At 37.9% G+C, this 27,117-nt stretch overlaps 1 protein-coding gene across 9 annotated transcripts in view; it reads right to left on the bottom strand.

The window, feature by feature from the left end:
- EYA4 (EYA transcriptional coactivator and phosphatase 4) overlaps positions 1-27,117 on the bottom strand; it is a 158,009-nt gene that overhangs the window by 69,199 nt on the left and 61,693 nt on the right. For all 9 annotated transcript variants that reach the window (XM_055811194.1, XM_005230135.3, XM_055811193.1 and 6 more), the window contains exon 3: positions 7,453-7,502. In XM_055811194.1, coding sequence (XP_055667169.1) covers positions 7,453-7,502 — 50 coding nt within the window. The remainder of the gene's footprint in view (positions 1-7,452; positions 7,503-27,117) is intronic.

Below are 27,117 nucleotides of genomic sequence, written 5' to 3'. Positions count from 1 at the left end.
ACAGCAAACAAAAAAAAAAACAACCTTTAAATTTATATCAGTAAATTCCAGCATGCACTTGCACAGTATTTTGTATTACCTACATTATCTCATAAGTAGGACATATTTCTACCAACAGATGACAATAAACTCAGAACTGCTAGAATAGCATGTTTCGTCCTTTCTCAGAGACCTTTAACTGATTTCCAGATGTATTTGATTTTTTCTGTTTGGTTGATTCTTGTATTCCAGTAGCACAAATCCATACTAGAAAGTTCTTATATGTCATAGTATGTGATGTTGGACAAAAAGACTACCTGCACCTATGGGTAACTCCAGAATCTCCAAATTACTTCTACTAACATTTCTGTAAAAATTGTTTATCTTTTTTTTTTTTTTTTTAAGGTGATATAAATTTCCCCAAAGCGTTCAAAACTTCTTGAGTTTTGTTGCTTTCGTTTACTCCAAAGTCTCACCCACCATTGATTCAGGTTAATGGAAGTCATAACACTGACATGATCTGGCTTGGCATCACACAGAGAAACTATTACTAATACAACAGAAAATATTTTATGACCACTTTTAACAAAAAAACAGGAATTCGTAACAGACCTGAAATATAAAAAATACATTAATTTTATTGTTTAAGCCACAGGGATCTGTTAATATAAACCGTTAAAACACTTCCCTGTGATGTCATCAGTTACCATGTGTTTGCACTCTAAATAGATTATTGTAATTTCTGTAAATATATCATACATATTTTTAGAACTCTTTGAGGCTTGATCCAGAGCCAACAAAAACTGACAGGCAGACAGTGACCAGCTTCAATAGGCCTCGGGTAATCAGAAGACTGAATTTCTAAAGTTAACGGATGAGAACATCCGTGTACAGCAGGCAGAGAGATACCACACAGACTGCTCTAAAAATAGGAAAGACTGTGCTGCCTGAAAACTACATGCCTGACAACACAACGTACGTAGCAAGGCAACATACTCCTTTGTAGCAACTGTCGTGCAATTGTCGTGGATGGTGTATGTCATTCAGTTACACGTATCTGCATAGTCATCTTATGAACTATGTTATTTTGATTGACTCCAACTGCTTAAGTGGCCTGCAGACTAAATACGGGCACCCAATCTTTAATAAGTAACAGATTTGTATAAAACATTCTCTCAACTGCAAGCTAAATCTGCATGTCCCAGAATGTAGCCTTTATGAGAAATCTTATTCCACAACGCAGTTATTTTAAAATTGGAAAATTGTGATACCTTTTTTGCCAGCCACTGTCTTGACTGAGAAGTCTGGGCTTGATCCTGCCAAACGTTTCTCTTAGGTGAAGTGTTTATGACTACAGTGGCCTCACTGACATGAATGCTATATTCTGACAGACATATACTATCCCTCCTTGTTGACTGGACTTTTTCTTCTAGTTCCCAAAATTACTTGTGGCAATCTTTCAATTTCAACTTTATTTATTCTGTCTTTTCATAGCAAATTTGTGTTGCTCTCTCTGTTCCTCTTCCCCAAACCCAAGAAATACTAGCAGCTAGTCACAGTGTGTTTTTTCCTGGCTAAAGAATACTCTTATTTTTATATGTACTCCCTTCTGGAACTGAACAGTTTTGCAGAAAAGCAGAATCTGTAAAATCAAAATAAATGCTTTCATTGCCTTTGTTCATATTGTGTATCTAGCTGGTCTTCTTGTAATAAATCAGCAGTACAACAGGTGATTGCTGGTGGGAGTCTGCATGGTTGCTCAGAAGAAGAGGGATACAGTAAGCTGCCTTCCCGGTCAATAGAAAGATCAGATAAATGGCATCTCAGAAGTGCCTACCTCACACATCTACTTCAGGGTGAGATGAATCTCACCTTCAAAGTCTAAATCAAACAGAATTCTCTCTATCTCATTTCCTCAAGTGAAGCCCATTTATCAGATTACTATGATCTACAGATTATTCAGCATGAGATACAGTGGAGCTACACTATCCCTGACTCAGAAAAGCACTTAAATTACCCTCTAGCCAAGGTAAGTTACATATGGTTGACAGCCAACAAACCCTTACCTTCTAAAAAACTTTTAAGACATGAATGAGAAAAAAATGAGGGAAAGTAACGTGGCTAAACAACACATATGTAAACTCGGTAGTTTGAGCTTGCCCATTTTTACTGTGCAACCAATTCTATTTATTTTTTCTATTATAATTGCTGAAACTTTAAATTTTATTGATGGCTTTTCCTGCTTGGCAGCTCAATTGTAAAGCTCCTCTTCACCATGTAACAATAAACATTTGTTCATCTCCTGAACTGCAAATGAATGGGATGGTACTGCTGGTCTCACTCTCCTAGGAACTGGTATGCAAAGGGTCAGCTGTGATCAGTCATGGGAAAAGCATGACAGCTTCATCACAGAATCTGTCAGATGCCTGTAAAGTTTGGATTTGTGTTCAGGAGTTACAATGTTAGATCTGGTAAACATGTACAATTACATGGTATTAAAATAAAGCCAATACCTGACAGAAAGAATCAATCATCATCCTGAGATAAGACTGTGAAGGTCTTGTTGAGGAAATTAGTCAGTGAAAAAGAGATCTCATTTGTATTTTACACAGTCCAAACTGCTGAGAATGAAACACTTTTGATTATGTGGTTGTCTGGAATAAGATGTAGAATATACATGTTATTTTCCATTTAATTTTTGTTAAATATATGGATGGCCACGGAAGCACTGTTCAGTAATGCACCCATGCAGTATTAATGTAGCTCAGATACAGTAAGTATAGTAAACATCGTATTCACAACACCACCCTCAAATTACAGAGGAAACAAACCTTGGTCCAGTGAATTGAATGTGAAAACTGTGGTAGCTCTCACTGACATTCAATACTACCTATTTACTTGCAAATGCATTAATGACAGCAGTTGTCTCTGGACATGTACATGCACCCTATATCCTGACCAATGAAAAACCATGAGCCGGTATCAAAATGAGACCACCGAGAAAACGTGAAAGCCTATTTCTCATTCAGAAGTTTAAAGACAGACTTTTAAGATGAAGAAACAGGAACATGAATTCATATCGTTTAAATCTTACTATGTGGTACACTTTTAAGTAGTGTGGGTGTGGAAGAACAGAACAGCAATCATTTGATGAACAGCTGCAATCTATGCTAAAAGACCCACTGAAACCCACATTAAATTGAAATATTGGAGACCTTTTTTAAACACTTAAAAAAATCCCTCTGTGCTTTTTTGGACAGCCTGTGTATCTGGTGTATCTGTATCTGTGTATCAGTAACTGTGTCCATGCATATGACTCAATATTTACCAGTGATCATCACTGGTGAATTTGTGGTTCACTAATACATAGGAATGAACTTTTTGTAGCTGGTACTAATGCAATAGCTATAATGCCTCTGATTACACTCTTCTTATAGCATCTAATAAAGTTTTAAAAGGGAGAATTTGCTTAAGAGTGGCTTCTTCTCCCCTTCTTTTGCTTTTAGAAGTTTTAAAAAAAGAAGTATATAAAGGAAAAGACAAGTCAGGATGAATGGATATAGCTTGAGATACTGGATCCACAAGTTTGTAGTAAAAATTATGCAACAAGAATGAAGGGCTTCTTACTCCACAGGGCTTAGCTTTAACTTACCATTACACAGATCTGTTGCCCTCCATTGCACTTCTGTGAATACACAAGTAATGTCTTTTTGACACCACTATGTATTTTCACAAGTTAATTTGCCAGCTAACTTTCATCCTAAGCTTACAAAACTACTTGTCAAAATGTTCAAGTTTTCCCTTTTTTTCCTCATAGATACCATCTTCACAATATAAAAATCATATTTTAAAGAGGGAAAATATATGAACTGTATGGTCATTTTCCTTTAACCTTCCAGGAAAAAAACAAACTGTCTCAGCTGTCAGAAAAATCTCCTCATTCTTCTGCAGAGAGTAAAAAAGCATGATTTCCACCCCCCCCCCACCCCCCCCCCACCCCCCCCAATCAGTGGACTTTGAGGAAGCAGCAGAAGACCCTGCCAAATTTCCATCTGCAGGAACTTCCTCTCCCTCCCCTCATTTCTCTCCTCCCTATTTCATTCTATAGCCCAGAAAACCCAATACTTATTGTCAGACCTCAATTCCTGACGTGACTTTGGTTTTATAGTGGAATCTCTGGCAGGCCTGGTGGGAAGGGAAAGAGGATTTGGGGGTAGCAGAGATGTGTTCATCAGGCAGTCTGTTGTCTCAAGGAAAGATGCTGCCTTGGGATGTGCAGCCAAACCAAACGTGCTGTAACTGAGTGTGAGCGGAAGTCTGGGACTTGGTATTTATCATTTTACCAGACTTCAGAATTACACATATGCTAGTGTTTACCCCATTTCCACAGCAAAGTATTGGTGTATGAGGCTGCAAGCGTGGCTTACAAGTTTTATGGCAACAAAATGCTCTCTTATTAGAATTAAAATTACTTAGACGGTTACCTGTGTCAAGAGGAAGCTGGTTAATAACTGCAAACAAATTAACTTTCATGCACTGCACCAGACTTCAGCAATTCTTGTATAACATTACCTTCAATGTAGGAACTGTTCAGCATACTCAGGACTGGTACCATTTTAAAGTAGACCCATCATATAAGAAAATGAAGAGCAATATATGTTTATAGGCTCTGAACACAGGAACTTATCTTCCTAAACTTGCTAGCGAATTTGATACAGGGCCAGTGTGCTGGAGTTGTTACCCATGCATGTTACTCCTGTGTCGGCCAGACCTGTAGTATGACAGTTGGCAAGTACCAACCATTTACTGCCTCTGTCTCACACACCAACAGCTCCAGAAAGCTGTAAGCATTTTGCATGACTAGATGGCTACCCAGACTTGCAGGGTGAATTTGATTTTTGTTACAAAATTATGAAGAAAGAATGCCACAATATTGATACCGCCATGATTAGCTATAATACCACCATTTAGGTATAATATCTAAACATTTGGGGATAAAAGGAAGTATTCACAATCAGTTGATAGGGATTTAGCAAAATAACAACTGAGAAACTTTGAAAGAATTTCTAAGTAATTTGTGAGTCAAAATTTGTGACAGCAATACTGAAGTGTCATGCATGTTTAAACCCTTTTGTGTTTACACCTCGCCTATTCACCACAACACCAATTCTTAACTACAGTTCTGTCTCCATCTGTGCAGTTTACCTCTCTGTTCAGATAACAACCATTTTCTATAAATAAATGCTGGCAAGGTTGATTTTTACTGCATGTATAGCTGGATACTTCTGGAAAGCATTTTTTGATATGCTGCATAGGTTAGTAAATTCCCTTAAAAAAATTTACAAGTCACATCTGCAGTTTGAATGTTTCTTTCTGAAAGACAAATGAAGGCCAAGCAAGACAAAGAATCTGCTGATACATGTCACTCCAAGAATTCTCCTGACAAAGTTCCCACACCCAATTTAATTATTTCCCTACTGTAAAAACACTTTCCATCTGCATGTATTGTAATAGTTTCAAATCCAAAACCAACAGACTATAAAGCTAGCTAAATAAATGAATGATATTGGCCTTAGGTCCCAAGCCAGGAGCTATTCTGTAAGGCTGTGTGTCTCCAGCATTCATTTTTATGCTGATGTTTCATTTTATGTGCAATGTTTTCACTTAAGCCTTGTTTAGAGAAGAATTACCTTGCTCCAGGCTTTACAGTTCTATGCACCACACGGTGCCCTCTAGCACTGCTCCAGCCAGCACCGACAGAGCCCCCCGCACGACCAAAGTCACATCGCGAACCGAGATCTGACCGGAAAGTCAGGCTGTATATGCAGCACTGCCCACACGCAGGCCAGCAACATGAATTCCAACTGTATCTGATAGATCCTCAAACTGAGGCTGCGGAGCTCAAAATGGAAAGCATTTGTGTTTGAAAGTACACCTTAGAAAAATGAAACTACCAGATTTAGCCTCCAGGTTGACCACTTGTAACATGGATTCCCTTTTGCACTTGGGAGAAAAAAAGTAACCTATTCTTCAGACTCGGTATGAAGAATTTAACTACAGCTCGTAAGAAATTTCCTGATGTACATTATATTCTGGGTCCTCAAGTTTGTTGCAATATCAAACTGATGAAACTACATCAGTCTATGGACTTCATAATCATTTTTAAAGACTGGAGATGTAACAGTCTCAACTGGACAAGCAAGATGCTTAAAACTATGCATGTGCACAAGTGTTTAGCTAAGCTGGGATTCTCCATACCATCAAAGCACTTGGAAAGAGCCTGACCTTTATACTAAACTTTAATCCAACACACAGCAGATACATTTTTCATTAAGAAGTTATGGAGCAAGGACTGAAGGGCAAAACGTGCCTTCACTGAAGTCCAGGGCAAAACTGCTACTGAATTCACTGGAAGCATATTAGGACATTGCATTTTGTATTCCCTCACATACATCCAGTTCTTACCAACCTAAATGAAGGGATGTATTAATAACTGACATGACCTAATCAAAGAAATTCAGATGGTGCACAGCACAGCTCAAGCCACAGATATTCTATCGACCTTGAATATTGCAGGTGACCCCCAGAAGATCCTGCTGTAACAGTGGCACAAAGACATAGTTAAGGATGGGACCCTGAATTATGCTTTTCTGATTTTTAATCACAATGTTAGTATGATGTCAGGTTTGTTTTGTGGCCCTCCCCTCACAATTAAAGCTTCTGAGTTTTTTGTGAATCTGAGATAGGTCTTCTAAACAGAAACCAGACAAATAGACAAAAAGCACTGCAGACCACCAAAAATTGAAGAAAATCATCCACTGTAGTTCAACAGCTTACTAATCAAGAGCAGGATGCACGCCTAATGGCACATCTAAAACATTTGCTACTTCACCTCCTCCAAAGTAGCCACACACGTACATAAATATGGAAGTTAAATTGATTTCCTTTTCCCCATGTACATGAAATCAGAAAAGGCTGTGTTTGAGAAGGTTTTTTTTAAATAACGTATGGCCTCTTCCCAAGTTATTAATGCAGTGGCATGTTCTTCATAGGTGAAAACAAAGAAGTTTTGATAAAGCTGAATTTTCCCAAATAAAGACTGAATTTCCCACACTAAAAATAAATTATATTATTAATAAACTGCAAGACTCAGGTATGTGGAAAAGTAATAAATGAAAAGAGTTAGATTTGATTACACAGATTATTTAATGGTTTGGTTTTTTTAAATCGAGGATGACAATTCAGTGTTATGGCACCATCTAAAGTCAACAACCTAAACGCTAGCCCGCATCTTTAACTGGGGAAAACAGAAAAAAAACCTTCCAGAGTGAAAACCATATAAATTGATTTAAAACATTCGTTCTTTGCAAAACGTGTCTCTCATGTTTTGATGCTACGCAGCCACAGCACAGCTCCGCCTCGCACCCCGCCACCGTGCTGCAGGCAGTCGGCGTTTGCCCTCTGGTACCGTACCTGGGATTCTGCGGCTCTGAACCATCTGACTCTGTACACGGTTTCTTTACCTGCAAAAGCAAATGAGTGCCAGTTACTCTCACTTGAAACACAACTTCCTTGCTCACGGTTCACGCACTTACAGCGCTTAAAGTGGATCCAGCTCTGCTCACCATGATCTCTATAAAATACTTCCCGCATTTTACAGCAGCAGTATGCAATACTAAACAGTGTGTTTCATTATTATCCCATGAACAGCTGCCAACTGCACTTCCCCAGGCTCCATTAGTATGTAAAATGTTCGGCTAAAATAGCATGGGAGAAGTCCAACTAGGAACAAAGAAACCAAAGAACCAGGTTCCCCACTTCGAAACGAGAAAGCCATACTGTTCTCAGCTTGGTAAAGAAATGTTTTCCCAATTGATACTGATTCTGTTTCCTGCTAAAGTTCACAATAATAAACACCAGATTCTGGGGCAAAGCGCAGCGTTAGCTAAATAATTCATACGTTAATTTTATTTTGTGAATCTGCTAACTGTATGTTAACTGTATTTTCCTATTGCATCAATGAACACATACAGTGTTTTCACTCATATCTGCAACATACAATTACGTAAAAGGTACTTCAACTTCCGGTTTAATCTTCACATTACATTGCTGTAGGCTCATTAAAGGTGAAAAAAATCCATCATTTTCACACAAAAATAGAAAACTGTTCTCTTGCAGACTAGGTATCTCATTGGGATCTTCACACATTCCTGCAAAAATTTAATTGTACCTTCTGGTAATTTAAATTTCTTGTACTTTCAGAAGAGAAAAAAAAATATTTGCACACTTCTGTGCTAATGCAGAATTCAGGGCTGTGTGGGAGGTTTCAAGACTCCATTTTTAAAGCCATCTAGAAACACCACTGTCACTCAGACTCACTTGATGTGACTGACACAATACAGAGAACATTCCCATTAAAACTAGCAAATGTTCAATGAGAATTTTGGGGAATACCTTTGCATCAAGAGATTCTTCTACACATTTTTGCTACTTAAAAGCATTTAGGAGAGAAAAGATCGTGAATGTTCAATAGAATAGCATTTCTATTGAAGTAATTGGCAAAATATTCACCAATTCCAACAGAACAAGGATTAGGCAAATTTTCCCTAAATACCTCAACTGAATGCTATGCAACATCACTCATAGATGTCTGAGTACAAGCATGGTTCTACAGATGGTCATTTTTATTCTTCATTTGTATTCTAGACACTGAAAAAATAATATGGCTGCATACATGGTTATTCATAGAAATCAGACTCCAGTAGCAGCAATAAAAATTTCCCCATGACGATAACGTAAAACTGTCTGTATTATTGTAACAGGGGTCATCCAAAACACTAAACAAGTAGCAAACACAAAGGATCTTCTAATTATGATTTGCTTGATTTTTACTACAAAACTTTTTCAACCTATCCAGTTATTCAGTTTCATCACCAATAATTTTCCTCCTCTTGGATTCTTTCTTCACTGTTCCTGCTGTGCTACTCCATGGACTTGGTAGTCACAATGGAGTGCCATGGAGGTATGTGATGGTGAAGTGGCTCAGCATGAGACGGCGAAGGCTCATGTAAACCAAAACTCACAGGTACTATTTCATAAACATTCAGATGCAAACATCATTGCTATAGTTTCATGATCACTACATTGTTACTGAAGTAATGTTGAATCTGAAATACAGTAAAATACTTGAGATATAAGCACATGATCGAATACCAAGAAAAATGCCTGCAGTGTGTCTTCACATACAACAAGAGAAACAGTCATTCAGATTGGTGTACTGACAACATCACAGCCAACCATTCAAAAACCTTCAAATCATTCAGAGACACTGAAATTGAAACAGCCCTTCCTTCGGAGGAGGTGTGTACTTTCAGAAGGAGATTGTCTCACTGAGTTACAGAGGGACTTGGCCAGAAAAGAATCTTTTCATTTTCCATATAAAATATACTTTAAAATAATTAAAAATATAAGGTGCTAAGGAGTATGAAGTATGATTATAAAATAAAAAAATATCAAATATAATAACAGAATTAAAATAAAATTAATGAAAATATAAATGCATCTAACTTACTTAATTCCTAGTAAAGCTTCTTTTTCTTTTTCCCTTTAGCACATATTAACTACCAGGCTATTTTTGCTGTCTCCTTGCTGTTAAATTTACTGGCATTTATACATTCCTTTCCCATTCCTCTGCTGTTCATGTGGTTGTCACCAGTAGCACTGTCTGTCACACTTGCACTTGGGCTCAGATCTCACTCCCCAGGTCAGGAAAGTTCAACCACTGACTTTAACCAGTTGCTGGAGAGTCTGACAGTCACCCAGCACATCCCAACACTGATTTTGCAAAGTGATGGCAGCGCCTGTGGTGGGCAGTTACCACAGAAATGCAAAGAAAATTCAAACACACACTACACTACCTGAGATCTTTTAACATACACAATATATTAAGAGCCTTGGTTTCCTTGGGCAGGGATGAGAAGTGCTTCTTCCCCCGGTTAAGAAATAGCTGGGTACTCACAGATGCGTTGTCCTACCCCTGCTCATGATACTACTGCATCTTGCTTTGACCAACATTAGAAAGTCACTGAAATGGCTGAAAGATTATGCTCTACCTGTGTGGTGAACGTAAAAAAAAAAAACCAACCAACTGACAAATTTTGATGTACCTTAAAACAGAGTAGCAGAAAAGTGACAGACCAGCTGCATCAAAAAGACTCACCTCCTGTGAGATGCAACAAACTTGGGGGGGAAAAAGTGAGTGTTTTGTATTCAAGAATATTGCAATGAAAACAAAATATTTTTAAATCTAAGAGTACTTCAGTTTTTTAGCTTGGTATATAGATGATGCATTTCATCTGTGATCATTCTCTAAAGGAAATGTGCAGCAGAAGCACATGGTATAGACTTGTCTTTTCCTCTGAGACTAAATGTAAACTTCATTGTGTATCTTTAGAGTCCCTCTTTGAGAGAAAAGATTCAATAATTAAAATCTTCTTTCTTAAAGGAGGAACAGGCATGTGATTTTCTTTCAAGTGGCCATATGGAATGAACACCATTTCTCTTTAAGGCTACTCAAGTAGCAAAACACGTTTTGTTAATCATAAAATTATGCCACCCTTGAAGGTGAACAGAAAATGACTGTGAAAACATCTGATCAAAGACCAAATATTGTTCCCTTTGTCTTCAGCTGCACTGTTTTTCCTCTTAATCTGCCTTGCTGACTGTTTTCAAAATAATTAACTGTCACTAACATCACATTTATTTCCATTCTCATGTGTTAAATGCTATAAAAAGAACTTTTTCTTTACTTCTGCTCTATTTTCTCTTCCCCCCCCACCCCCCCCACCCCCCTGTTTACACAGGTTTTCTCATAATTTTAGTTATATGCATGTTGAAAATCATTCACAAGAGCAGGAAGTTACCAGTTTCAGTAGGGTTTGAATTTTGTCAAACTATGCTGGAATCTCCTACCCTGCCTGTTTGAAACGTTTCCAGCTAAAAATTCTTAAATGCAAATTTTTGAGAAAACACGCTGTTGCGTACATTTTAAAAGTCACACCACTATGGTGCTGAGCAGATTTAGCTCCTGCGGGTTTGGAGGCTGAACCCCAAAACTGGAAGTGGGGGCAGTCCAAGGTGTACCAGTAGCCAGGAATCATCATCTCTGTGAAATGGTGCCCAAATTTGTTTCAATTTATAAGCTTCTAAAAGCCCTGCTTTCACACCATTAGTGGACTCCTGTTGTAGTCTGGCTCCTGAATTTTTGAAGACCCTACCTGCATTGAATACTCTCCATCTCAAAAGATGCTGGTGCTGAATAAGACTTAGGATTACTTCTCCCCAGCGGCTGGAGCCCCCCTGACACCAGGAAAGGGACTGACGTTAGCAAAACTGTCCCTCTCTCCTCTGTCAGTCCTGTCTCCCACCATGCAGGTACCCAGGCAATACCCTGAAACAGAACCCCCCTGTAGACTTAAATACAGGGAGGAACAGAGAAAAGGAACAGAAATCAGTAGACAAACAAAGAATGGGATCTGCAGGGGGCAAAATCAGAGAGCAGAAGCCAGGTGAAAAAAATGTGGCAGGCATAGGGGTGGAATGGGGAAGAGTACAGGGGCTGGCTGGGATGGGACAGCACAGCAGTTTGCTTTCCTCTCCTCTAATTAGATTTGGGACTAACACCACAAACACAAGCCTGAGCATTCATCAGGTATCTGTGAAACTCACTAGTAAAGTCTTTAGTGACCAGTTTGCCCAGAGTAACAGGCTCGTTCTGCTACACCAGCTGCACTGCAGACCTAATTAATGATCCAAGCTGGGAAACTATACTTTGAAATTACAAGGCAGTGTATAAACGTTATGTTTATCCAGAAAAATGAAGGTCTAATTTGACTCAAATTGGGGAAAAAACAGTCAACATTTAATACATTTTCTGCCTTCATCTCTGCCTTGGTTCATTGTATTTTAAATATTAACACTGTTACAAGTATCTGATACTATGAGGGTAGTGTGAGAAAGAGATGCATTTATTAAGCATTGAAGAACTTCACTTAAGGTATATGAGAAATACTACATAATGAATGATTTTAGATTAAGCATGGCCTTTGGATGCTTTGTGTTAAACAAATACAGACTGGGAAACATAAAAAGAAAAAACTAACTACACATTCACTGAAAAAAGGACACATCCCCTGGAAAGCCTAGTATGTCATGTAATAAGATCTGCACCATAATGCATAAGAGACTAGATTTCCACAGGCCATATTAATTCTGGCATTTCCTTGCTTCTGATGTTTTCCTTTGCAACATTAACATCCTTTTAACATGATTTTATTGGGCCTCATTACACTAGATGTTAAACCATGAACGGGTCCTGTTCTGTGAGGTGTTCTTGCACACACAATCATGGTATTAAACTCATAATGCAACACAGGTGAGAAATCTCTTCTAACATTTACAATAAGCACTGCTGAAAATTCTTGCAACATCAGCAGTAAATTATTCTGGCAACAAATCTGCTGAGCTTCATCTACTTCATCAAATATTGCCTCAAGCACCCCTCCCAAATTGGTAGGTGAGCAACAGGGCATGAACAGAGCCAGCAATGCTTTGGACCTGGAGGAAACAGCTCTGCATATTTGAGCTATGGAAGCTCTGGCATCAAGGAGACAAGAATGAGGAGGCAAAAGTCCTTTTTGCAGACCCAGAGACATCTCTTAAAGCATGCCTACATGCTTGCTTAGCCTGTGCTAATGCCACTTCTGATTTGTTTTCAATGTGGGCAGAGCAAGCGCACTTCTACTGCCTGGACACCTCCCTGCAGCAAACTACCCTGGTGAAAGCTCACCAGCTTCTACTCACTGTCCAGGGAAGGGATCGTGTCTGTCGAATGGCCCCAGGAGAGGATGGGGCAATCAGGGGGAAGGGTCTGATAGAAATACATGAGAAGAATGTATCTCAGGATGTCTGTGGCACTGCTATGAGAATGAATAGTAAAGAAAAGTAGCTTCTCTTTCAAACGTTTTGTAGATGCCAACTTTGACACTGTTTACATTTAGTTTTACAACCATCTTAAAAACAACAACAAAAACCTTAGCAGAGACTGTCTGTACAATGCCTACTGAAACAAAGGTTTCCTTTGCTGCTATGACATCCTTCATTGCTACCATAAAACAAATAATGACATTATCTTGACCTACAAAAACAGGACCAGGGCTAGCTTAAAGATACAGTGCCATGATTTAGTAACAAATTGTAGCCATTCTGCAAATATATATGCTTTCAAACTCATTTTTAAAAAGTATCGAGATATTATTGAGAACGAAGCATTTTTTTGACTGCTAAATTCAAATAATACTATAGCTGTGCATGTCCTGCAAAGAGAAAATCTCAGTGAGGCTTCTGCAAAAACAAACAGAAATGCTGAAGATGCCTAAAGAAACATCTGAAAAGAATACTTATATAACATAAATGTATAAAACCAGTTTTTATTTAACTGTAACGTGAAATTAAAAGGTACATTAAAATGTAATATCATAGTTACTCACTATCAAATTTTGTGTAGGTTTCTGACTTAATTAAAAACCCAAACACTGATGCTACTGTTGAGCAGAAGACCTTGAACCAATAGAAAATTTTTTTTCCCCAACTGTTCACAGTGGAGAGACTGTACATAGCTGTATTTTAAGTGAATCACATTCTAAAGTGCATTTCTCATATCTCAGCAGATTGGAAAATATCAGTTCTAATTGCAAAGGAAGAATGAGGAAAAGCATGCTGTATGAATCAACTTATTTTCCAATTCACTATTAAAGTATTTTTTATATTAAAATCTACACGAGTTAGTCCTAAGTAAAACAAGTTTTTCACTCATCACATAAGCTAGGTTTACCTGTGCACTAGTCTCTTCCACTTTCTTAGCAATGGAATTGTTATGGCATCAACTAAAATCAACAACTCTAATCAAAACAGATCAGAGCTTTGAATATGCTGACCTTTTTAAAAAAAAAAAAAGAAAGTAGAATGCAAATTATTTTAAAGTTTCAGGTATGGAAGCAGACTACTTAAGTTGACCTTTGTATTTTATGTAGCACAGTAGATGAGACTTCATACTGAAAGACATCATATATGTTTCCACATCTTTAGAAATGGAATAAGAACACTGTGGACACTGTGTGGGGGCATCAAATGTGTAGCACAGCACAGGGGTGAGAGGAAGGGATGGAAACAGAGGAAACCATTGCTGTTCCACTGTCACTTCTTTCTATTTTCCATGCAAACCTTTCCTAAGGTAAGACATGTTCATGATTAAATGTATCATTGCTACCCTTCTGTCTCCTCCACTCCTCCCCAGGCAAATACAGTAGTAACTCTGGTCTGCAACACTATGCGGTGTACATGTAACTTGCAATGAAAAATAACCCAGAGGGTTATTTTATTTACATCTAGTATCAAATACCTGCAGTTTAGGCACCTAAATCTTTCTAGGCTTGTCACCCCAGGCTTCCTTTACATCTAACAGAAAGATATAGATGTATTTCACCTGACCCAGAGAAGTCATCTATTTCAGACAGAGTGGAATTATGCCAAGATTAATTGTGAATAACGGCTGCTTCTCTCTGCTGGCTACTGAAGAGGACAGGTAGTGAGGAAAACATTGAGGAAATAGAACGGAGCTGCCAGCAAGGTAGGGAGTGCCCACTGTCACCACACAGCCTGTGTGCCTCATTTCACCTTCCACGAAACCCGCTCTCCCTGCAACACTGACTACAGCAATGGAGAGATGTCTCCTGCTAGTTTCATGTTTTAGAGCCTCAGCTTCCTTGAACCAGTCATTGACTCTAATTGTTTATAGAAGGAGCTATCACTTACAAAACATATACTAATCTGCTAAATGCTTCCACTTTTTGAAGTGAAACTCTTCACCGTTCCCACAATGCTTTAGGTTTTCTGTATAAACCTCTGCAGAGAACAGCGTGGATGAAACTTTGACACGAATCAGCCTAAAGACAGACCAAGCAGCTGCAAAGTGGTGCAGCGTGTCCCCATGATCTTATTTCACCAGGCGGTCATGGTGAGCGGCGACACACTAGAGCCCTTGCTGGTATGCACAATACATAGACGGTAAATAGGGATTTCATCAGTCCAGGTAAATGCCTTTTTCATTCTTACAGGGAGACCATAAGGATTGCACCTTTCAGGAACACTGCACAGTCTTACCATTGGCACAAGCCTTTGCGCTACTTAGAAAGTTTTATCCAATATAAAACTGTTTCTATTGAAAAGTTTTACAGAAGTAGGTGTCACTAAGGTGTATTTATGACATAAACTGATAAAATCTGAGACAACTTTAACTACTCAGCTTTCTCATTCATATGCTATCTTTGGGGACAAAGCTTTCCTTCCCTGGTACTTTCTTGCTAGTGGAAGTGTTTCCTGCATGTTTGTTTTTACAACCTGATTAATGGGTTCACTCGGTTCAGAGCTCTAAGCTTCTTTAACATCTTTTTATACCTGCAAAAATTTTAAAAACACATATTAAATTGCCTTTGGCACAAGTGCACTTTAAAAAATACCAGAGGGTGTGACAGTCAAGTCATAATTTAAGCGATTGGAACCTGTAAAGTACTATCCTCTACATTTTGAAATACATTTATACATGCACTGTGGGAAAAACTGGCTTTCTTTTTTTCTTTTTGTTTGTTTGTGTACGATGAAAGAAGGAAATATGCCTTCACCTAACTGGTGGGGCAGGCAGGGCAAATGCCACACCACAATAGCACTTTTTGTTTCAGCCTGGGTTACCTAATAGCTCATAGCTCACAGAACACTTTCCCCCGTCCTGCTGGGAGGATGGGCCTTCAGCCTGGCTCCCTTCCCAGAATGAAAGAAAGAAAAAGAAAGAAAAGCAGTTAGCTCCCATTCAGCAGTTGCAAAAGCAGGGAAGCTCCACCAGCCTGGAGCTCATTTATTGCCCAAGTCACATTCTGGAAGAAATACTAATGCACTAGCACTGGAAATGTCTCATTCTATTTTTTTTCTCTGACATTCTTTTTCCCTCCCTCCCTCCCTGTCTTTTTTTAAAAACAAAACAAAACAAAACAAAAAAAAACCCAAAAACCCCACAAAAAACAAAAAACAAACGACTAAAGACAAGCCTGTGGCCTTTTTTTACCTTTACAAGTCAGCAGTATGTCTCAGCGCATCTGCATCTGCAAGTATACCCTTGGTGCCTCCCTGGTATCGCCAAACTGTAAATGAGCTAGAAGATACTGTTCTTAATCTAGACACAGAAAAATGCATCTGATTTTTACCCCAGTAATGGTCCTATGATGTCCTCCAGATTTGTTGTAACCACACAGTTTTTATTATTTTTATGTGTTTGCTTTTCAAATCTCAGCATTCCCAGATACCATTGATCTCTTTTTTCAGGAGAAAAACATACTGGGATGTAGGAAAAGAGCCATGCTGTGCAATGCTTTCTAGATTTAATCTTGTGATTCATCAGATCCACAGAAATATCATAAGCAAACTAGGTGTATCAAAACTGTTTTGGAGTTATCATTTAATATTCAAAGGAATAACAAATTGTCTCTCGTTATATGCATAAAGTTCAGTGCCCCCTCAGCAAACCTGAACTTTCTTTCCTCCTGCTTTTCAAAACTAACCAGGGCCAACAAATGCAAAGAAAAAAAAGTAAACTTTGAAGCTGAAATTTAAAGCAATGAAAGTCAGGAAGTTCAAAAGTTAATGTTCCTATGGCTGTGTTAACTTGGCCATGTTGCAAATACATCATGCAAATACTTCAAGCTATTTTGTTAACGGCATATAGTACTGTGCCATAAAGCATAATAAAACATGCTTTTTTCTTTTCATGTGGAAACCATCTTCTATGAGCAACAGTACAGTGCATTTCTACTGCTAATGCTGATTTCTCTACCACAAGTCAAGTATCTCTGCCACAAGGCATTTCCCCGTTCTGAAGATGCTGGTGCCTCACTGGGATCTAGATTTCCCTAGGTCACCCAAGAGCTTACACATACTGACCTCCCCAGTAACAAAGGCCAATTTCTCTCCTGACTTGGTTGCCTCACCAGAAAATAATCTGCCTTTCCCCCTTAAGATCAAAGAACACTTGTCAAAGCTTTTCCATCCCTCACTTACTGAAAATTTAAACAAATGGCCTTGTCGATCACCTCCTCTTTTCCATTCTTCACTATCCTGATTTCTACCTAGGAAAATACTGATACCCAAGTACAGTAAACATCATGTTCACACATCCGTCAAATACTCGTCCTCACCACTGATGATGAAACACATATACGTAAAATATTCCAGTTTAGCAGAGAAGTCCTTTTTCTCTCCCTGTACTCTTTTGTTTGTCTTCTGTATTTTTAATATGCATATTGCTATGTGCTAAGGTTAAAGGAGATCAGCCCCCAGAAATGTGCCTTATTCCTGGTCAACAATCTTGTGTTTCTTAGCTACACTGAGAGTTCACTCACTGATGCTGGGTCAGCGCTGAGTAAGAAATGTCTACACTACCACCAGCTTCACCGTCCTCTCTGTCTCAGAGGCGTGTACTCACCAGTTGCGTTGTATATCCCAGAGCTAAAGGGACTTTAAAGACAAAGATTGTGGTTTTGAATGATATTTAAAAAGTTCAGAAAATGTTGTTTAGTGGAACAGAAAGACAGGTCTACTGTGTTCACAATACCCTGACAATGTGAGCTTTGTACTAATTAGCTTTCAAGCACCAAAGTCTTCATAAAAGTCTGGTCCATTTAAGAATGAATGAATGAATACCTGATTTTTCTCATGGTCTGAGGGAATGGGATGGAATAGTTTGGGTACATTGAAAGCATTGTACGTGGATTAAGCTGCATGACAACTTAGGTTATTGATGACCCAAAGAAAGTTCCTAGGTTGAGACCTGAGTTATTCAAGATAACATGGTAGGCACAAGCTCTTCCAAGTGCACCGACTTGTTCACCAGTACCACTTTTGCTCAGGTACACTTCCAGCCAACTTTTCTTCACTGCTTTTTATAGCTATAGCTATATGAGCCAGATGTAATGGTAGGATATCAGTGTATTACCTGCAGTGTCTGACAGTGGAACCCATGCTGTGTGGCCAGTCAAGCACATGTATGTCACACAGAATTGGAAGAAATGTTGATCCTTGTAGATGTCCTTCAGCAAAGGAGAAAAACTAGTGATGTACTGCAGCTTTTCAGTACATTTTTTAGTGTGTATCTATTAAGAAGAACTCAAATCACTTCTGTGTCATTTGGACCCTTCTTCATTTCTCAGGAGAGACAACTGTATTCAGTGGACACTGTTGTATGTGCACAAGAGTACCAGAAAATGAGAAAATGTAAGTGACCATTATTCACAGATGAAGAAAGGTTATCTGACTTCTTCATTACAGCAATTCAGTTCCACATCCTGACGAGAGTTCAGACTATACCTGGTCTAAAATGTCAACTTCAATTAAATGATGTCACCACTGGGAAGTTGTGCTGTGATAAGGCTCAGGAAAGGGGAGGCTTGACTGTAGCTGCAGGCAAGGATCATTCCAGACTGTTGGCTTCCTCAGCTCCAGCTGAACACCACCAGCACGTTTGACAGAAAAAAAAGGAAATTACTGCTCTAAATTTTGATTATTTTTGTCAGAAAGGATACCAGTTATTCACTGCTCTCCTTCACAACCCTGAAAGGCAAGAGTACCTCCACGTTGAGTACATGTGCCAAGCTCTGGGGATGCAAACATGCTGTTGTAGTCAGTCCTTTAGCAAAAAGGCATTCCCTGAGCTAAAGAGTTGTCAAGCTTGGGACAAGCCTACAAAGATGTAAGCTTAAGTCTAAATAGGAACATGGCTGTTAGGCCCATTACCTCCAATGAAAGGATTCAGAATAAAGAAGGTAAGTATGTGCATATGCCTTTGTAGGACAGGAGGCTCAATTAGTGGCAAAAAGCAACAGGTGGACAGAGCAAGAGGACAGGTTGGAGGGAGGATGAACAAGGTAATATGAGCAGGTAATATGAACAGGATTTTAGCTCAGCACCTGCCTACCCATTATCAGCTGGCAGGGTTTTGTAGGCATTGTGGAAGGTGGGAATGAGATGGAGACCATGTTAAAACAGTATTAATATAAAATAAAAATTTTAAAAAACCAAACCACAATAACAAACCACCAACAAACCCCCCTGTTCTGCTATTCCATGGTAGTTTTTCTCCTGGTAGTAGATCAAAGATATTTGACCATAAATATCTGACTTTTCAACAGATTATATCTGTGAATATGAACATGAACAAATAATTTGATCTATGAAAACCGCCCAAGCTGAAGTCATCAGCTAATTCTACAACACTAGGATTTTTTGTACAATGCACTGAGGCTTTTGCAATTAACCCCACCTACTTTAAATGTATAAAAATGACTACATTGCAAATTAAAAATAAAAGTGTGTTCAGAACTGGGAAAAAAGTCGAAGTAGAAGGAGAAGGTAATAAGCAATTGCACATCCCATTCCACCTTGAAAATTACCAAGTAAATCGCCTGTACATTCACAGTGAACAGCTGTCCTTTTTCTTCAGTTTCATACATTTCTGTTCTTCCTCATTACTGAAGCTAATTTGTTTAACATTGTAGTGATAATTTCTAGCAGCTGTTGTAACATTAATTAACTACATTAGATAACCAAAAACTTTAGCAACTTACTTCTATTAGGGTAAGGATGCAAAAAAGTTCTTTGTACCTCAAACTACTTGCTAGTCAAAATAAAATAATCAGTTCTTTATGGCCCAGATGTTAACTCATGAAAAAATAATTTCTTAGAGGAAATTTAAAATGACATACAATGGTGCAGTAAATTCTCACAAACAAGTGGATATACTCTAAGACCTATTCACATGCATTTGTATCGTCACGCAACCAAATTTAGTTCGTTTCTGGTTAGTTTACTGTTCAGTGCCTGTAGAAATCTTCAATAAGAGTGAAGAAAATGCTTCTAAGAAACAAGCATTTTTTTCAAAGGGTAGGAAAAAAGAATAATTTATCACAGGCAAATGACAGATAAAATACTTTATAATAAATACACAGGAAAATATAATACACATAATGTACACACAGTTACTATATGCTAGTAAGCAGCACAGAAGCAGAATTGTATTTACTGAAACTACTTTGTATTTATACGATCTACATTTAATTATTCAAATATTAATGAACAGGTAAACTCCAGGAACACTTACAATAGTCATTAAAAATGCTATTGATATCATAGTGTTAAAATGTCATTCAGGGAAATAAATCGTAAAACGATAAATGATTGATTTTATCTATACAAAGGGATACATCATATGTTTGCTTGTATATTAGTAACAACAGCCACAATTAGAAAGCGCATTAAAAATACCTTCTTTTTTAATTTGCTTTATGCTATAGTTCTCAACACTAGCCAAAATAGCTGTATTTACAGTATAAAGTGTGTAAACAAATGTCAAACCACCATCTAGTAACATATTTTTCATTATTAGCCAATGGGGACAACATCAGAGGCAGTATAGCTCTTAAAATGCCACAAGAACCACTTGATAGATCGTATGTCAGCTCACATAAAAGGCAATTTTGCTTCTTTTTTCAGATATGAAAATCTGACTGGTTTGTCCCAGTATACTACTTTAACATATCCAAATAATTTCTTAGATTTTTTATTAATACTGTACATTAAAATATGTAATTTTATAATACTTAAAAGTATGTTTTACTTTTCAAAATGTTCTATAAATAAAACAGTTGAACTAGGTTTCCAGTAGCAATTAATTAACTGGTGGGTTATTAAAAAAAATATTCATACAATTTTTTTTATATTTGCAGTCCTCCAGTAAATTCTTTAGCTAACAGGCAATTACTTGGAATAAGGAGTTCTTCCAATTTATTTTGGATGGATTTATACACACATCTCAGGCATCAAATAAAAAAAACCTCTTCAGTTTAGGAAAATATAACAACCAAGATTCTCTAAACTCTGAAAGCACTCAAAACAAAAAGAGACAGCTTCATAGTGAAGGATGAATTTCATCTACCAAAGTCAACAGTCAGAAATAACAATAGAGGATATATTGCAATGCATCTGCAGTACTTTTTTCCCACAAGAGTCTGTGCATTTGCCCCTATTTCAGAAAAACAAGCAAGTGTCCTTTGTCTTCGGCTCTAACATGCCAAGTCTCCTGCGTCTTTTGACCCCCTCCCTCCTCTCCTGTCTCCCCAACCTGATCCTGGAATGTTTTGGCCACGAGGTTAAGAAAGATTCCCCCATTTATCACAACCTGCCAAGCACAACAGGGTCATAGTCCCAGCCCCAGTCCTACCGCTTAACTAATCCAGCCTCAGCACAGGCATGAAACTTCAAAGATTTCTTGCCACAGGCAAAAATTAGTCCTTATTTGCTTTAAAATCCAAGTATCAATCAAGTTAAACTGTGCTTCAGTGGAGCTAACATTCTGAATGTGCAGAGCAGCATGTACATTTGGTTCTTAGCTGTGACTCTAATTGAATGCAGAGCTCACCTGGAACAGCAGTACAAATACTGTAAGTACAGCAAAAATCTAACACCATGACATAATTCATTTTATACAGGAGAAAACCCTTGATAAAATGAACTGTTCAAACATGCATGCGAACACACAAGAACATGGTTTTGCGCATGTGTGCAAATAAATATTATAATACATACAGAAACTTTGTTTACATGAAATCGCTTCCGATTATTTTACCCTCCAAAGGTTTTATTATCAGTTACATCAGACGATCAGCCAAAGTTATGTAACTGTAAAGCTCAGCTAATTACTTTTAAATATTACTCAAATGAATTTTGAAGAACAATTACAGATTTGCTATGAGAACACACCGAGAACTTTGCTTCAATATTTAGGAAGCCGATCTTCGATTAACCCTAGCTAAAATAATATGGAAATTCTACAAGTCTGCGATACAGCTTACCGCTTTCTGTTCAATCCAACACAAATAAAATAATTATGCTTTTTAAATCAATCCATTTTCTTCAGTATATATTTTAACTTGCACCCTTTTGGAGTTAAAATGGGACTAATTTTAAAATTAGCTTTTAAAAAAATCTTCACATTTTCTTCAGATCTTTACTTATAATTGAATACTTTTTAATCATGTATTAATTCGGGGCAATGATTAAATATTGCATAAAGTAGAGAAATAAACCACATAGATAATATACTTTCTGTTAAGATATTACAGAAATGTATTTTTTCCAGCACCACAGTTGAAAATAAAAGTTCATAAAATAAAATATAAAAACCAAATAAGTAGCATATTAACTAAGGCATTAAATTCTACAAACTGCTCACATACCTTTTAAACATAAATGTGATACAGCCATGCTATCCTTTTATTTGAAATACTGAAATGATATATAATGTTAAAATTGTAATCCCTTCTAAAACTATTTTGTAAATTTTTCAATTCAAAGTTCAGAACTGAGTAAAGTGCTATTTGTTTCCTATATTCTCCCAAAGTAAATGTAACTTCAGGAAAACTGTAAGTATAGCTACTTGCAAAGAAAACAATAGAAAACAAAAAAATTAAGCTAGGTAAGCATGCAAATGAGACAGATAGTATGCAGTGTGTTTTTTCACTTGCTTCCTCTGTTTTACAGTATACTCGGACATTTTATCAATCCACAGCCGCTGAAGTTTAGAGAATAACCTTGACTTCTAATTTCTGTAACAGATGAATTAGCTTCCCTGTATGCCCACTCTAACATACACATACATGCTTGCATGATCACACAAACATAGAGATATATTGCCAAAGACAAATTTGAGGTTTTTGGCTTGATACTATCCACATACATATAAGGCTGATGCTACTTGATTTGCTGTACCATTTAACAAGGTATACTAAGCACTTTAGAAATCTAAAATTGTCTTGGAAAAATGCTGTGGCAAGAACTGTATTTTTAATCCAGGAATTTATAATATTACTTGTTCTATATACCTTTTTCAAATTTACATTTGAGTTACTTTAGAAAAAATTCTAATGGCAAAAAACGTAGTGAGACAGTCAAAAGCTGTTCCGCTGAAATTGATTTCAGAAAATAGTGAACAATCCAAGAAAAGAAACATGTAACTGGATCCTGATGCTTGCTGCTCACCAGACCCCAGGAACAAAATCGAAGAACTTATTGGCTGCAATAATTTATCATACCTTTCGTCCAAACAGGTTCCCTACACATTACAATTCTCTATAGCAGTAAATGGCTCTTTACAGCTGGGCCAAATGGCGTTGCTCTTTCTTCCCTGGGACTTCGTTTTTGCTGTGCTAGGATAATAAAACAGCACTCCCAGAGTAAACCCCTCCTGAGTTTCCCTGAATGAAACGGACATTTAAGAAGCAGTAATCGTTATGCCAGCTCCACCGTGGCCCTCTGAATGCAGCACGGCAGCCGGCACAGCTGCAATTGGCTGCTACGCAGACCCCAAGGCAGAGAAAAGCATTTGAATACAACAGCAACAAACATGCACAGAGTCCCTGAAGAAGTAAGGTTTTAACCAGAATTTATTCTCAAAATAATGGTCTGTGAAATTGCAAAATGCATTAAAAAGTTTGAAAGAGATTCACAATGAAGTAAGACTCAAATACAAACTCATAGCGGCAACTGACAGATAACGTTACAGAGACAGTTAAAGTGAACTTTGAGAAGGCAGGACTGATGCTTTAGCATAATTATACTTTAGCATTATTTGTTCCAAACTGATGTCTAATCAACTTTGAAATGGACTAAATGGACTCGAATGAAGTATTAGTAAATTAAATTCACTTTATTTGTAGCCACAGGTTTTGTCATTTAGGGCTAATTAATTTGAACTCAATTTATGTCTAGACACCTGTCTCAGCATACTGGCCTTTAAGTGTCTCTTACAAATACGTTATTGAATAACACACCAAAGAACAGCACACAGATTTGACAAAATGTGACATTTGCAGCATCTTACAGAATGATGCCTTTTAGTTCTTACAGTACTTAACAAGTAACCTCCTGTTGTAAGAAAAAACTGCTCCTGGAAGAATCTGATGGATTCAGTCCTGTGACCTACCTAAACTCCTGTACTCTAGAGCCACTATAAACAAATATGTTGTTCCAAAAACAAGTTTGAAACTGCTACTACAGAAATGAAACCCAAATATCCTTTTCAGAATAGAATCTGAATGTGGAATTAGTACCCATTTATATTTCCCATTTTATCACTAAACGACATTTGCATCAATATCACAAATTAAAATCCATCATAACCTTACCTCAGTTGTCTCTGAAGAACAGAAACGAATTCCCCAAATATGCAAAGTCAGTTTCCAGGACAAAAAAAAAAAAAAAAAAAAAAAAAAAAAAAAGAGAGTATCTGTTATGTTTCACAGTAATTAACTTCCACTGTAGAACAGCTAAGGTGAGCAGACAGAATTTCAGGACCAAAAAGCTTTTGCACCAGCCAGCTAGGATTTTTTGAACTCGGAAGTACTGAAGACACTTTGTTCTTCTTTGAACTGTCACACCAAGCCCAGCACAGTCCGGTTACTTAAGTTAACTAAGAGGAGATCTCGATAGTAAACAAGCTTGGCTCTGTCCAATGGCTTTCCACACCCTTCTGTTTATAGTAAGATGACTTGCATTCAGAGGTCACCCCATCAACAGCTCCTGTCTTTCAGTAGGTATCTAATGTGCTGCATTTATCCCAAGGCTCTTTTAATGAAACCACCTTCCTGGTCCCTGCTCGCCTGCTGTCGCTATGACACATCTGCTCCTTATTGTGCAAAGTCCTATTAAGTGTTAAAATATACGGAAAAGACGTACCTGGGCATATATATTCTGCAAGTGATACAGGTATTTATAAGCGCTAACCATGTCTGTGAATATTGACAAAATAAAGTCTTTTTAGAGATCAAAGAAAGAATTTTGCCAGCAACATTAATCTTGTGAATAAAGGAAATTCAGAAGGAAGGAAGATGGATGCCATTGTTTGATCTGGACTTTAAAACTTTTACAAATACTCCCCAAAAGGATAATGTATGTGTCTGTGCCAGATAATATTTACTTGAATATGTTAACATGCTGGAAACAAGAGATGAGTGTCCTCGAGCTCTGCTGCAAAATGAGACAGAGCCAAGAAAAACAAAGGTCAAGTGCCAGGACCCCAATGCAAACACAAAGTCAATTCTGGGCTAAAAGAATACATGGAACTGATGGCTCTTACAAAACACAGTAAATACTCAGCAGTGTGCAGACTCCAAGCTCCCCTTTCTTATGCATACAGTGTGCTACTGGTTACAAGGGGGTTGCAATCCAACTGGCAATTGTTATTTTCTTCATGTGGCATCGCAAACCAAAGTACAAAGCCCAATCTACTTTACTGCAAATTACTCATTACAACAGATGTATCTAAATTAACTGTATCTTAAAATGAGGACAAGAAAATGGTGTTTATCTTTTTTTTTTTCTTAAGTCCAAAGTCTTACAAAAGGAAGACCTGAGAACCGTTTCCAAATTCCAGCTGATACATTTCCCTCCACTTCTTAGCCACCGGCAGCACTAGGAAGCTTAGGCTTGTTTCACATGGAGATGTGAAACTGAAGATGGCACTCTCTCCCCATGCAAACACAAACTTGACTGCTACTCAGAAATGCTCTTTGAGTGAAAGTTACACCTGCAGCACATTTTCAGCACCAGTTTTTGTCACCACTACGCCATCGAATTGACAGATAGCAGCTTGGCTCTGTTAAAGCTAGTAAAACATGATTGATGAACTGGGCTAGAAAGCCGTGTCAGTTCAGATTAGGATATTTGTGCCATCATTTGACAGGTCCCACACTTTATTCTTAGAATGGATTGTCAGGACTGTAAGGGCCACTAATAAATATATCCATCCAGATTCCCTGATGCCTTTTTTTTGTTTGGTACTTAAACCTATTTATGAAGTTTAAGTACAGAAGTTTTTTCATATGAAGTCTCACTTAATTTTTGTAAAACACTTGTGCTTAGAAATCCAATATACTTCCTTAAACAGGTGCCTGTCAGCTGCTATTATCTCATGCACTGAAATCCAAGTAATCCTCATTTTACTGCATTATGTGGCATAATAAAGGCCCACCTCTTCAACAATGAAAACCCACCGGAGCATATATAAAGTACTAGGGAGAGCATAATCAGCTTTCAGATGTTGTTTTTGACATTAGCATTGGGTATAGCCTCATTCTTAACTGCTTAAACAACTAAGATGTCAGATGGTTGCTAATGCAAGATTGCTTGCAAGCAGTTGTTTTTTTCACTACCAAAAAAAGGGAAACAAAGGAAAAAGCTATTGCAGAAAATGCTGCCAGGGGTAGACTGAAAGCCATGGGACATTCATGGGCAGTAAGCTCTAAGGCTCAAACCCTTAGACGTTGCGCAATGAACTGCAGAGAGTCTTCACTAGTAGCAGATGAGGAACAAAATGTGTCTTTTCTTCTAGCAGGCTTCAGGCAGGGGGAAGCCAGCCTGGTCTTAAGACTCCCCAAGCAGTTTAGGAGCATGCCGTCACGATTTTTGCACACCTCCGTACACAGCAGGTCTTTCCTCAGTGGCTCCAAACCAGAGCAGACTTGTTTGCCACCCCTGGCCACCACTTCGCCTCTGTCCTCCCATCTTCAGCTACAGACTAACATGTCTTGGCTCCCAAGAACGCAAGGACCAAAGAAATAACCATCAGCCTTCCGCCTTTTCCCAGTAAAACAAGATGGTTTTATCATTTCTCAGTTCTGAACACCTGGAGGCAAAGTATAGTCCCATACACTTTTAAAGGTGTTTATCGCATAGTAGAGAGAAAAAAATTATATGTCATAATTCTGTGCACACAGCAGTAGTCAAGAGGTGATCAGAGAAACTTATTACATCCTACAGCATGAGCTCCTTTCTCAGGCTGACAGGGGAAACCACTGTCCCAGCATCCCTGTGACTGATGAACTGCTCTGTTTGCAAACTGAGATTACTAAGGAGGAGATGTTTTCTGTGGACATATAAATCAGAAGTTACTTCATGCCCTTTATTTACACCAGCATGATAAGGACA

The sequence above is a fragment of the Falco peregrinus genome, chromosome 7, assembly GCF_023634155.1.
Source record: "Falco peregrinus isolate bFalPer1 chromosome 7, bFalPer1.pri, whole genome shotgun sequence".
Lineage (NCBI taxonomy): Eukaryota > Metazoa > Chordata > Aves > Falconiformes > Falconidae > Falco > Falco peregrinus.
This window is presented reverse-complemented; position numbering and strand designations above follow the sequence as displayed.